Here is a 13,936-nt window from a genome sequence, read left to right on the forward strand (position 1 = left end):
TAAGTGACTTGCCCAAGATCACACAGCTAGTGTTAAGTGTCTGAGGCCAAATTTGAACTCAGGTCCTCCTGACTCCAGGGCCGGTGCTTTATTCACTGTTCCACCTAGCTGTCCCTTACTTTCTTTTCATTACCCTATTCTTGTTCCCCTTCTCCCCCTTCCACTCACCCCCATTTGAAAAAAGAAAACAACCCCCTTGTAATAAATGTGCATAGACAGCAACATAAATGGCCATATTGACCATGTCTGCCTCTAGTTCCATCCCCTCTCCGCCACCTTCATCATTGGTCCTTGGAATCATTGTTGGTCATTGCTTTGTTCAGAGGTCTCATGTCCTCCAAATTTTTTTTTAAGCAATTGGGGTTAAGTCACTTGCTCAAGGTTATATGGCCAGTTATTTTGTGTGGGTGTTAATATCTGAGGCCAGAACCGATCCTGGGTCCTCCCGACTCCAGGGCCGGCGCTCTTACTCACTGCACCACCTAGCTGCCCCAGTTGTTTTCTTTTTACTACTGTTATTGTATAAACTTTTTTTGCTTTTTTTTTTTTTAAATAATCAGCCTCATTTCTCTTTTTTTGGGAGGGCAATTGGGGTTAAGTGACTTGCCCAAGGTCACACAGCCAGTAAATGTTAAATGTCTGAAGCCAAATTTGAACTCGGGTCCTCCCGACTCCGGGGCCGGTGCTCTTACTCACTGCACCACCTAGCTTCCCCAGTTATTTTCTTTTTACTACTGTTATTGTATAAACTTTTTTTGCTTTTCTTTTTTTTAATAATCAGCCTCATTTCTTTTTTTATTTTTTGGAGGGCAACTGGGGTTAAGTGACTTGCCCAAGGTCACACAGCCAGTAAGTGTTAAATGTCTGAAGCCAAATTTGAACTCAGGTCCTCCTGACTCCAGGGCTGGTTCTCTATTTACTGCACTACCTAGCTGCCCCTGTTATTATATAAATTGTTCTGCTTCTACTCCACTCTCCATGCATTCATACAAGTCTCCTCAGGTTCCTCTGAAATCATCTATTTAGTAATTTCTTATGGTGTAATAATATTCTGTTTGTTACATCCATATACTTAGTTCCCAATTGGTGTGCACTCCTTTAGTTTCCTGTTCTTTGTGACGACAGAGAAAAGCTGCTGTAAATCATTTTGTGCATATGGGTCCTTTTCCTCTTCCTTTAATCTGTTGGGGGTGTGGACCTCGTAGCACTATCACTAGGCCAAAGGGTGCTTTCTGAACATGCTTCCACACTGCTTCTCAGAAAGGCTGGACCAATCCATACCTTCACTCACAATGTATTAGTGTACCTTTCTACTAAGTGTCCTTTTCCTTTTTTGTTGTCTTCTCTGGGAAAGGGTCGTCTTTGAAAGGTAAATTTGCCTTGTTCTCTTTAGCCAGCCACTGTCAGTCGCTGCGGCATGATCTACATGGAGCCCCTCCAGCTGGGCTGGGAGCCGCTGGTCACCTCTTGGTTGCATTCACTGAAGGAGCCTCTGGACAGAAAGGAATACCAGGATCTGTTGCAAGAACTCTTTGATTGGCTGATACCTGCGGCCCTGCGGGTTCGTCAGAAAAAATGCAAGGTCTGTTGAGTTAGAAGTCAAGTTTGCTTTTCTTTGACATGGTTATCACTTCCCAATGTCTCCTCTGCCCCTCTCCCAACACAGATAGAGCCCTCTCAGTCTAGCAAAACAGATCAATGCTTTGGCCAGGTTTGAAGATGTATGCCGTGTTCAGACCCAAGAGACCACCACTTTAACTTCATCCATTTTACATTGGTCTTTGACTTCTCGTAACTCAGGCCAAACCAATAAAAAGAATGAGTAGGTACAGATTTGGGGATCCAGGTTGGGCTGAGGGTCCCTCAAGTGACAGATCAACAATTTAGAGTTAGAGTTCCCTCCAGCCAAGGGTTTGGAGGAATTGTGATGTACACTGACAAATCATAACTAGGGCAGTTCCTTGAGTCAGGATGACCTGCGTTTGAATCCAGCCTCAGGCTCATACTTGCCATGTGACCCTGGGCAAGACACTTAAATTCTGTCTCGCTCAGTTTCCTCGTTTATAAAATAAGGATAATAATAGCCCCTACCTCCCAGGGCTTTTGTCAAGATAAAATGAGGCAGTGATTGTAAAGGGCTAGAGAAATACTGTTGTTGATGACTATTATTCTACCTTAATGATAACAATGATATTCAGGCAGCAAGTGAAGGTGACAAAGTATTTCACAAATATTGTCTCTCAGGCATTATCTCATTTGATCCTCATCACGACCCTGTGAGGTCGGTAACATTGTTCCCCCCCCCCCCCCCCCCCCCGTTTGAAGGTGAAGAAACTGAGGCCAAGAGAATTTAAATGACTTGCCCAGGGTCACACAGCTAGTACGAACCTGAGGGGAGAGTCAAACCCAGGCTTTCCTGGCTCCGGCAGCTTTCCAGTGCTTCTGAGTGCCTCAGAAGGAGGGTGAAAGACAGAAGGCAGCCTGTGGATCGATCCCAGATAATGTGAGCCCAGTCCCTTCCCTCCCAGTTCTGTCTCTTATGATCCTTAGTCCTTAGACTCCACAAGTTCATACATCCTAGCTGGATGGGAGCCGAGAGGTCCTCAAGTCATCTGAGTGAGTGGATCAGCAGCAGCTCACTCTGCTCACTGCGGCTTCCTAGGCCTTAGACTGGCTCTGTAGAGTGCCAGATTCCACATGACCTCCCTAGACAAGCAGCTCTTACTGTCTTTTATGGCTCTGCAGGAGCTGATTCCCACAAGCAACAGCAACGTTGTGGTCTCCCTCACTCGCCTCTTTGAAGTCCTCCTCTCCGACGTTGCCGCCGAGGACCCGAACAGCAAACACATCCGAGTGTGGATCATGGTCAGCTTTTCTTCCTGCTTTCCCTTTCCCCCAGTCCCTCCTGTCCCAATACACCTTAGGAGCTGTGCTGTTCTTGTCCTCTGGCCTGCGGCTTGTCCCCATTCGGGCCCAGTCTGGCTTTCCTTACACTTTACTCCCTTCTCCTCCTGCGTTTTACTGCTGCCATCCCTGATGGAATGCAGGCTGATTGGGAGCAGGGATTGTTTCATTGGTCCTTGGATTTTAGCATTGGGCCTGCCTGGAGTGGACAATTAATAAATGCTTGTTGTCTCTTGCCCCCTTTTGTGTCCCCCTAAGTGTCTGGCACTTACAATAATAATACATTTATTGGTTGATTAAGGAAGTTACAGAGTTTGGGCCTCTGAATTCCTTGATATCGTCCAATGGCGATAGACTGCCTAGAGTTCCTAGATGGAGAGCTATTGGATGGACTTTGCAGGACTGGCCAGTGACCTCTAAGCTTGCCCTTAGTGATACAAGCTCAGCTGTGGTGCTGCTGCCCTTCATTGCTTTTTTTTTTCCAATTTAAGCTCAAACACCCTTTAGAATTCAGGCTCTGGCCCTTTCTGCTCATTTCCGTTTTCTTCCTCAGCCCCAACTGCCACATTTAACAGGCTAATCAATACCTTCTTGTATATTTTTGAAATCTTTCTCCCAGGCTTGTGCCTTTAACATTAAGACTGCAAACTTGTTAAATATTAACTATGGATTTTTTTTGAGGTATACATACCTTAGCTCAGGTTAAAGAATTTTTACTTTTTTGAGTTTTACTTGTGATTTCAACCATGTAGGGAGCTCTCCTTGAGGAATTCCCTCTATTAATGACAATGGCTACTTGCCTGGTGATTTATAATCTTAGCAAATTGTCTGGGGCAGACTTACCCAGGGTCTCACTGCCAGGGTGGGTCAGAATTGGGTCTTGAACAGAGGCTCTCTGGACTCTGAGGCCGGTTCTCTATCCATTATGCCCCTCTGCTTCTCTAGATTAATCAATCAATAAGCATTTTTAATGTACTTTATGCTAAGTACTGGAGATACAAATACAAGCAAACAGAAATGCAGTCTCTCCCCTCAAGGAACTTGCATTCAAATAGGGAAAACAGCACATAAAAGGGAATTTGGGAAGCAGGAGTAGGGATGGGGGGAGGTACCTGGACAGAAACTTGGTGGCCCAGGTTGGAGAAAGAGGGAGGGCTTCTCTGAGGCCCCTCCCCGAAAGAAAGGCTCCAGGAAGAACCCACCAAGGGGAGAGGGGCCACAGGATTGAGTGTGGAGGCAGCTGAGGCCTGATAGTCTAAGTCCAGATTGGATAATACAGAGAGAATCCTTTGCAAGCCTCAGTGTGGCTCTGTCTCTTCTGGCGCTTATTCATTAGCTAGAGTGTGGACAGAAAGTGGTGATTTTGGCAATGCCTGTGGTAGGTTCAGTGAATCTGTTTGACGGTGAATGAGGATGGGCTGCCCATGTTGTGTTTGAGGAAATCCTATAGGGGCCCATCAACTAAACACTTGGGGATTGAAGCATCTTGTCTCAGAGCTTTCAAGTGTCATATACTTACCTGTTCCTTGTAGACAACAAGCTGATTGTATCTTAGACCAGGTATTCTCCCTGTCTAACAATTAGCAGCGATGGGCAGAGATTTGGAGGGGAAGGGGAGTGGGGATGTAGTTTAGGGTCAAGGTAAACCTGTCCCTCTAAGAATCAGAGGAGCAAAGAATGGAAATAAAGACAGAGGAGGGTAATCTCAGGTGGGAGGTCATAGTCTCTCAACAAATATTAGGTGCATACTATGTGGCAGCTACATTTGGTTTAAAAAAGTCAACTTTACAAATACACGATGGAGAAGGAGGGAAACACAGACACTTTGTCTGAAAAAGATCTGGGGGTTTGAGTGGACTGCAAGCTCTTCAGGAGTCAGCAGGTTCATGCAGCTGCACTAAAAAAACCCAAATACAGTTTTGGACTGTGTTAACAGAGGCACAGCTTCCAGGAATGAGGATTTGATTATCCTTCTCTGACCCTGTCAGGCCCCAATAGGAACTACTGTGATCATCTCCCACTATGCTGGAAAAGCTCTGAGTAAAGTCTCACTGCTAGGCTGGGCTTTTCCTCCCCCAAGAATGAAATTCAGTTCTTCCCCCGCCAAAAAACCCCAACCCAAGGAGGCAGCAGAGGAACTGCTGGGCCAAGCTCTGCTGTGTGCACAGTCCTCTTCAGAGGACGCCACCAGGCCGTAACCGAGCAAGATGCATCGAGAACATGATTTTTAAGAATTTCTCAGTATTCAGTCCCCTTGTACCATCAGTGCTGGCTCTGCCTCACATAGTTTGAACAGGTTTCCTCTTGTCATGGTGTAGCCTTTCAAAAAAAAAAATTAAGGCATCCTTTCCATGTTTGTCATTGGGCAGTGTGAACACCGGGCTCTTTGTTTGGTGGAAGACGATGAATGCTCTTGCCCATAGAATGCTGGCTCTTTGAGCACAGAGATGGCCTCTTTGGGATCTTTGAATCCCCATCTGGTACAATGCTCAGCACATAGTAGGCAATTAATAAATGTTTATCGACTCCTTGACTGACCACACCTAACCTAACCCATTGACTTCAGAGACGGTTTGGTAAAATATGAATATACCCAATACAGAATCAGAGGACGGCAGAATTGTAGAGCTGGAAGCGGCCACAAGGGACTAATTTGTATCTGACAAAGGATCCCCACAGCAACATATCTGAAAAGCGACATTATCCCGTGAGACCACCAGTGAGCCCACAAATGTCAAGTGCCCGCGAGGCACTCTGGTCCTGGAGGGCAGGGGCTGTTTTTGCCTATTTTGTCCCTAGTCCTCAGCACAGTCTATCCCATACTGAGTGATTAAGAGATGCTTGTTGATTGATTGAAGTGATTATCCAGCTTCTTCTTGAAAACCTCCAGTGAAGGGGAGCTCACCACCTCCAGAGGCAGCCCAAGAGATCGCACTTTTTTAGAATTCAGAAGTGGTTTATCTTTTAATCTAGGGAATCCCCGTCCATTACACTAGATTGTATAAACATGATTTCATCCCCCAGTTGAGGGAGCATGTCTTTAAGTATTATCTCCTGGGTATTTTTTTTTCTTAAAAAAAAATAGTGATTCAGCAAAGTTGTAGACTACAAAAGAAATCCTCAAAAATCAGCAGCATTTCGATGTAATAAAACATATGTATGTTTTTTGTGTAAAAACAAAAATACAGGAAGCAATAATAGAAAGAGAAATCTCATTCCAAATAACTACAAAATTCATAAAATATATGGGGATCAACTTCCCAAAGCACAGAAAAGACTTGTAAAGATTCAGTTACAAAGCCTTTCTTAAAGAAATAAAGAACAACTTAAATAGCTTGAGGAATATTCAGTGCTCATGGCTAGGTCATGCCAATGTGATAAAAATGACAATACTACCAAAATGAATTTAGACTTTTAATGCTGTACCAATCAAATAACAAAAGGATACTTAACCTGATAGAATAATAGTAAAATTCATTTGGAAAAACAAAGAATCTAGAACATCAAGGGAAATGATGAAAAGAAGTAGGGATAAAGGGGGAATAGTACTTCTAGAACTTGGACTATATTATAAAACAGCAGTCATCAAAACCAAGTGGTATTTTTTAAAGGAGAAAGTGGGGGAGAAGGAGGAGAAAAAGAGAGTGTGTGTGTGTGAGAGAGAGAGAGAGAGAGAGAGAGAGAGAGAGAGAGAGAGAGAGAGAATCAATGGTATAGACTAGACAAGGAAGGTTCAGAAATGATAAAACTTAATAGTTTTGACAAAGTGTTTGACAAAGTGGAAAATGTACATTATCTAGGGAAATGCTTCCAATTTTCTTAAAAACTTCTGGGAAAACTGGAAATTAGTCTGGCAGAAATTAGGCTTACACTGGCATCTTATACCACACTCCACAATACATTCTAAACTGATGCATGACCTTAATATTAAAGATCTGACTAAAAAAAAACTAAAAGAGAAACATCATATTTCTCTATGGGTAAGAGATGTATTCCTAACCAAATCAGAGATAAAGTTAATTACAAAAGATAAAATAGGTAACTAATTGCTTGAAACTTAAAAGCTTTTGCACAGACAACATTAATACATCTGGAATAAAAGAGGAGGTGTGTTTGAAAGGGAGAAAATATTTGTATCAAATGTCTCTGATAAGAGTCTGTTATCCAAGAAACACAAGCAATAAATAAATAAATAAATAAGACTAATAGCTATTCCACAGTAGATAAATGGTCAAAGGATATGAACAAACAGTTCTCAAAAGAATAACTGCAAAGTATTTATAGCAATGTGAAAGAATGTTCCAAATAAGCAATAAGAGAAATGTAAATCAAAACAACCCTGAGATTTTACCTCATACCCTGCAAACTGGCAAAAATGACAAAAAATGTGTCGTGATTAGAATTTAACAAAATGGTAAACTGAGGCAGACCTCTGTGCAGCATAGCATTTATTAGCAGGGACATGCTACTTGTCAATAAATGGGGAGTGAATTGCCTCCATTTATCCCCAAGCAAAAGAACAGCATCCCTTTTATAGGTTTTGAGGAGTACATAACAAAGAACAGAACAGGGTAGATGACTTCATGGGATTAAGAATAACATGATACTGGAAGCTTGGAAATGGGGACTAACTTGTCTGAATGCAGGTATGAGATAGTGGCCCAGACTTTTAGACAGCAAACCAGACATCCTTGAAGGATAGCTTGGTGGATGATAAAGATTTCAGGACCAAACTCCCTTTCTGTTCACACTCATTCCCCAAGTCAGTTAATTCCTTGAGCAGGAGAGCTGGATTTTTAAACTTAACCTATTACAGGCCAGCTAAACTCTGAACTTAGTTCAGAGACAAAAGAAGAATGATTTAAGCAGTAATAGGACAAAATGGATTAATTGTAAATAGGATCAATTAGAAAGTGATACAGGATCAATCAATCTCAAATGGCAACAATCAGTGTTGGAGGGGTCATGGGATAACACACTAATTGTTGGTGGAACTGTGAAATGATGTAATCATTTTGGAAAGCAATTTTCAATTATGTAAATGAAGTGACTAAAATGTTCATAGCCTTTGAACCAGAGACTCCCTTACTGAGCATCAAGGGAGCCATGGATGAGAAAAAAGTTCCTATATACTCTAGATCTAACAGGACTCAACTGAAGAGATCTGAGAGGATACTCAAACTATCCCATCATGGAGGTGGGAGGTCCTCAGTGGTTACATATGATACCTGTTTTTTGGCTTTCTCAATGTGTCCATCAGTTATACTGATTTATTTTTCTCTCTAAAAGATATTATTTATCAAAGGGGATGGCTCTTGGGAAGGAGGAGGGGAGGAATATGTGGAATAATGGTGGTAATGAACAGAAAATATTAATAAAAGCTTATTTTAAAAATAATGAATCTTATTTTTGTTAAAACAGGCCTGCTTCATATTCTCTTTGATTTGGTCCATTGGAGGAAGCTGTGACACCGATGGACGCCTTGTCTTTGATAGTTTTATCAGAGAAATCATAACAGGAAAGAATGAAGAACACCCAGTACCCCCTGGGGTGGGCAAATGGGAATGCAACTTTGATGAAAAAGGCCTGGTCTATGACTATACCTATGAGGTATGACATTACCTGTGTGAGAGGTTGGGTGCTGAAGCTGGTCCAAGATGGAGAGGTCCCATGGCCCCTGAGCCTAGAGCTTTGGCCAATGGTTTCATAAGGGTTGAGATCCCAGAATACAGCATGAGGAGGCATGGGGGCATCAAGGCAGAGTCAGCTGAGAGACAGTAAAGTGAGGTAGTTTGATTGAGGGGAAAGACTCATGCTGAGAGGCAGGGGAAGCACGGTATAATTGATCACTGAGATTTTCTAGGGTTCTTATCTGGGTCAAGCCAGTATTAGGGAGAGAAGCAGGAAACCTGGATTTGGGCACTGGTGCCGATTCATGCTTGGGGGGGGGGGCCTGGAGAAATGGAGGCCGGCTGATGTTTTCACCCTCAATGGGTTTTTGTTGGGTCCTGTTACTGCAGGCCTTCCTTCAACAAGGGCACTCAGGGAATTTGAGCTTCTTCTCTTTAATGGTCGTGGGCAGGCCACTCAATTTACTTAATTTCAGTTTCTCCACCCTTAAATTAAGTAGGAGCATCTAAATGTACCTTGTTCTAAGCAAACCCAGTATGGACAGGAACATCCTAATTTAGTTATTCTGTAAACCATACGTCATTCTTCACTTTATTGAAAGACACTTAACAGGATTTTTTTTTTTTTAGCGAACCCCTTGGTGTATTGCAGATAGAACTGAAGTTTGAGAATTTAATTGAAACCCACTGTTTTCTGATTGTGTAATATGAAGCACACCTGCACAAAATTTCAAAGTCACTGTGATACATGTGATATTTTTTATGAGTTTATTTCATTAGTTTGATTCTGTTCCCATGTACACTCCTTGAGGGTGTATTTCCAGCACTTAGCATAATGTCTAGCACCTACAAGGTGCTTAATAGATATTTACTTAGTTCATTTTTTGGATTAGTGGAAATTGGAAGCCACTTCCCTCCCTCCCCTCAAGGTTCAGCACTTATTTTCTTGGGATCTTATTAAGCTGATTTCCCCAATGTTTGTAGTGGTATAAGGGAATTTTGAAGAATTTGGAAATGATGAGTCAAGAGGCTAAAGATAGGAGTGAAGTCTGAAATGGAAGAAATTTGGCTAATTTTGATCATTGGACTCTGTTAAAAGTTATGTGGTATTTGTTTAGCCGTAAAGTAAAATAACCCAAAAGAAAATGTATGTACAATTTTCCAAAGTGAATAGGGTAATTTAAAAAGTAAATGATGAAGAAAATCTGTCAACCATTTTAAATCCATACATTTGACTATATGTAATCTTTTTGTTTGTAGATGAAGAACCGAGGACGGTGGGTCCACTGGAATGAATTAATTAAATCTACTTCTTTAGGAGAAAAAAATACTAAGATTCAAGAAATTATAGTCCCTACAATGGACACAATTAGATATACTTTTTTAATGGACTTATGTCTTACCTATGAGAAGTAAGCAATTCTCTTATCCTCTGACATTCTAAATACAGTAATTTAGTTTATTGGGAATTTTATTGCTAGAAGGAACTTTGAGGTCCTTTTGTCCAGGGATTCTTCACCTTTTTTGTTTCATGGACCTTGGGCAGTCTAGTAAAACCTATGGATCCCTTCTTGTAAGAATGTTGTTAAATGCATAAAGCAAAATACATAAAACATAGGATTACAAAATAAACCAATCATATTGAAATAGTTATTAAAACATTTAAAAAGTTCACAGACCTTAGGAAATCTCAGCTTTAGCCTAAGCTCTTCATTTTCAGGTGAGAAAACAAATGGAGATGGTAAGTTACAGAGCCTGGGTGCAAAGGATTTCCCATAGGCCTGCTGAAGGTCTCATCATTCTGAAGGGATGGCATTTTCTTCCCTAAATAATAGCTCGATACAGCTCCAGAGCTGGAGCGGACCTTGCAGGTCATCTTCTCCTGCAAATGCCTTGTTTTGCAGCGTGAGGAAACTGAGTTCCAGTTGGTGAGTTGACTTGCCCAAGGTCAAACAGATTGCTAGTAGCAAAGACAGAATTTCCACCCAGTTCCTCAGTCTCCAGATCCACTGTCCTTTCTGTTGTCTATACATAACCGAATCTTTTCAGTGAACTATCCACATGGTAAGAATATTGTTAAATGCATAAAACAAAATATGTAGAATTACAAAAAAATCAATCATTGAAGCACAGTTAGTTATCAGAACATTTTTAAAAGTTCATGGACCTCAGAAAATCTCAGCTTTAGCTTTAAGCTACCATATGAGTTTCTTTCCCCTATATTTTCCCTTTTGACTGACCTACTTACATCTTATTTTTTTCCTTTTAAATATAAAGGCCGCTGCTTTTCGTGGGTCCAACAGGTACTGGGAAATCAGTCTATGTGAAGGATAAGCTCATGCACCATTTGAGCAGGGAACAATATTTTCCATTCTTTGTTAATTTTTCTGCAAGGACCAGCGCCAATCAGATTCAGGTCAGATTAAAACCAATGAAATATATATTATCGTTCTCTTTTTATTTAAATAGCTCTTCAAGCAAGATTCACTTTCTGTGTCTTAGCTCCTTAGCTTGGCTTGATTCAAAGCCTTCTAAAACTTTATTTTATAACTCTGTCTATTCAACTTTATCGCAGAATTCCTAGTGTTTTTCAGTGTTAAAATTGTGCCCTGTCTCAGGTGATCTCACCTTCCCTGAACATGCTTTGTGTATTCCAAAGGAGAGAGATTGGGGGGGTAAAGAGTCTTGAAACTCAGTCATTCAAGACCTTGTTGGTATCAGGGATTTTTTGGTTTGAAAAGAGAAGACTTGGGGAGGGAGTGGGAAGGAGAGATATGAGAGACATTTTCAGGTATTTAAAGACTCTTCTATGAAATCAGGATTGACTTTTTTTTCTGCTTGGTCCCCAGAAGGCAAAGCTAGGAGCCCTCGAGGAGAGTTACAGGGTGGCAGATTTTGACTCCGTGTAAAGAAAGATTTCTTAGCATTTGGATATGTCCAAAGCTGGAATGGCCCTGCAGAGGGAGCGGGTTCTTTCTCAGTGGAGGCGAGGTCTCTTGGTGGGAGTGTTTTAGGGAAGATTCCTGTTCAGGTCTGGCTTCACAAAGAGTCTGACTGATTTGAGCCATGACTTTGGGATAATGACGTCTGACGTCATGGCTGCCCAGGGACACTTGCTGCATTGGATGCCGAAGAGCGTCAGCATCAGTTTTTCAGATAGGAGAGGATCCTTTTGATCTGAATAATAATAACAAGAGCTAGTAAGCTCACATGTAAAGTTTGAGAAGTGCTTTACATATTGATCCTATTAACTCTCCTCTCCTAACTATGTCATCTAACCTCCAGGATAAGTCCCTTCCCCCTCCTCTTATGGGCTTTGGTCACAAACATCTTTGTTCTCATGATGATAATCAGACTAGATAAAAGGGAGCTGCCTTGTCTCCTTTTTCCAGTCGTGTGTGTGTGTGTGTGTGTGTGTGTGTGTGTCTGGATTCCCTCTTATTCCTCCCCATCTCCATCTGTTTAACGGACCTTCATCTGGGACTCCAACATTTCAGGAAATGGAAATTCAATTCTTCCCCACCCTGTTCTGTTGGGTATTTTTGTGAATCCTCTAGCCCATGGGCTCCACCCATCAAACATCTTTTTTTAGTTCTTTCCTTAAACTAGATGGGATTTCTAAAATTTCTAAATTTCTAAAATCTAAATGTTGATTGCTTAGTCATTTCATGGGGACTTGTTGACCTTTCTTAAATGTCTTTTGTTGAATGAAATTTCATATTAAATGCTTTTGCTTCCTTACTAAGAAGGATTTAAATTCCTCCCTTGTGTTGAAAAGCTTTTTTATTGAAGGTTAAACTAGGATTTGAATTATATGTTACATTAAGTTACAAAGTGATGTCATTTAAAAAAATAAAGCATCTAGTCCTTTTCTTAATTTGTTATAGAATTTGTCATGGAATCAAACAAAGACTTATGTGATTTAGACTGTTTATCTTTGGTCTGTGAAGGGCTTCCTCCTTACTGCTTGTTCAATTTATTATTTAAGGTTGAAATCCTGGAGCATGGCCACAGTATTTTGTTGTGATTTGAATTTGGGTTTTCTCTATTGTCAGCAGGTAGATTTCACTGATCTGTATACTCTTTTCAGTTTTCAGTACTTCTGGCAGTTTTCTTCCATGGTTTCCTGAAGTATGGTACTTTAGGCCTTTTGTTTCATTGTGCTTTTGAGGAGACCAATAATCCTTAGATTGTCTCACCACATTCAGTCTCCGTTTGCTCTGTTTTTAGAGGTCTCAGATATTCCAATATTGCTGCTTTTTGCTTTTGTTCTCATAGCCTTTCTTCCCTCTCTACATGCTTTTTGGTTCTGAATCTTTAAGTCTCTTTTTAAGTATCTTTTTTTTTTTTTTAAGCAATCGGGGTTAAGTAACTTGCTCAAGGTTACACGGCCAGGTGTTTCTGGGTGGGTAAGTGTCTGAGCCCGGGATTCGATCTCCAGGTCAGTATGACACTGGAGCCGGTGCTCTTACTCGCTGTGCTACCTGGCCGCCCCTAAGTCTCTTTTTAAAGAGTCTGTTGCTTTAGAGAGAATCTGCATCATTTGTTCTAAACTTTTATCATGATTCTCATTTTGAATTCTTCTTTGAGTTCTCTACTGGCCATTCTGATTGTTTTCTTTAGTTCTCTGATTGATCTTCCGAGTCCTGAGGTCTCTTTGTTCTTTATTCACCCTTCTCTTACAAGGTTTGCACATCATTTTTTTTTACTCTCTAGTATTTATTCATTATACTGGGACTTCTTACTGGCTGTTTACTAATTTTTTTTCTATATCTGCTGGTTTTTCTATAAGAAATCATTTCCTTTTCCCTCTGTTTTGTTATTCTTTTACTTTATCTGACACGTTTCTGGCTGTTTTAAGGTGATGAAAGGGTGGGCCATCTTATCAGAAGCTGCATTTCCTTTCAGAAATAAATCAAATCAAACAAACCCCCCCCAAAAAACTGTGAAAAGAAAATCACCTTTCAGAAAAAGAAAAGAATGATTTTAAAGAGAATGGACAATAAAAGGGGAAAAAGTCCAATTTGATGAAGAAATAATGTGGAATAAAAGAAGCCAAAGAGAAGTTTCTAGAAGACAAAAATAATTGAAAAACAGTCACTCAGTCAATAAGCATTTATCCAGGCTCTGGTGATACAAAGACAAAAGGGACCTCAGGGAACTTGTGGTGGGAGAGAAGCACAGACATACTCCAAACATATACCAATAAACAAGCTGGGGAGCTGGGGGAGGCACTGGCTGTTTAGGGGCTGGTAGATGGCAGGTGCCAGACAGCCAGGAGGCTCAGGGGAAGATATATTGGACCTGGATTTGAATCCTGCTTCTGCTGGTTTCCTCATCTGTAAAATGGGGGAGTTGGATTTGATGACCTATAAGGCCCCTTTTGGCTCTGAATCTGTGAT

At 41.1% G+C, this 13,936-nt stretch overlaps 1 protein-coding gene across 4 annotated transcripts in view; it reads left to right on the forward strand.

Annotated features, from left to right (window-relative positions):
- Nucleotides 1-13,936, forward strand: part of DNAH12 (dynein axonemal heavy chain 12) — a 159,501-nt gene that overhangs the window by 68,058 nt on the left and 77,507 nt on the right. For all 4 annotated transcript variants that reach the window (XR_011167579.1, XM_069084269.1, XM_069084270.1 and 1 more), the window contains exons 33-37: nt 1,394-1,582; nt 2,746-2,865; nt 8,326-8,514; nt 9,795-9,946; nt 10,812-10,950. Coding sequence is in view for 3 of the 4 variants with exons in the window: in XM_069084269.1 (XP_068940370.1) it covers nt 1,394-1,582; nt 2,746-2,865; nt 8,326-8,514; nt 9,795-9,946; nt 10,812-10,950 (789 nt within the window). In the remaining variant the exon portion in view is untranslated. The remainder of the gene's footprint in view (nt 1-1,393; nt 1,583-2,745; nt 2,866-8,325; nt 8,515-9,794; nt 9,947-10,811; nt 10,951-13,936) is intronic.

This window comes from Petaurus breviceps, unplaced genomic scaffold (assembly GCF_028583685.1).
Source record: "Petaurus breviceps papuanus isolate PSGF00001 unplaced genomic scaffold, PetGlider_PUasm1.0 174, whole genome shotgun sequence".
Classification (NCBI taxonomy): Eukaryota; Metazoa; Chordata; class Mammalia; order Diprotodontia; family Petauridae; genus Petaurus; species Petaurus breviceps.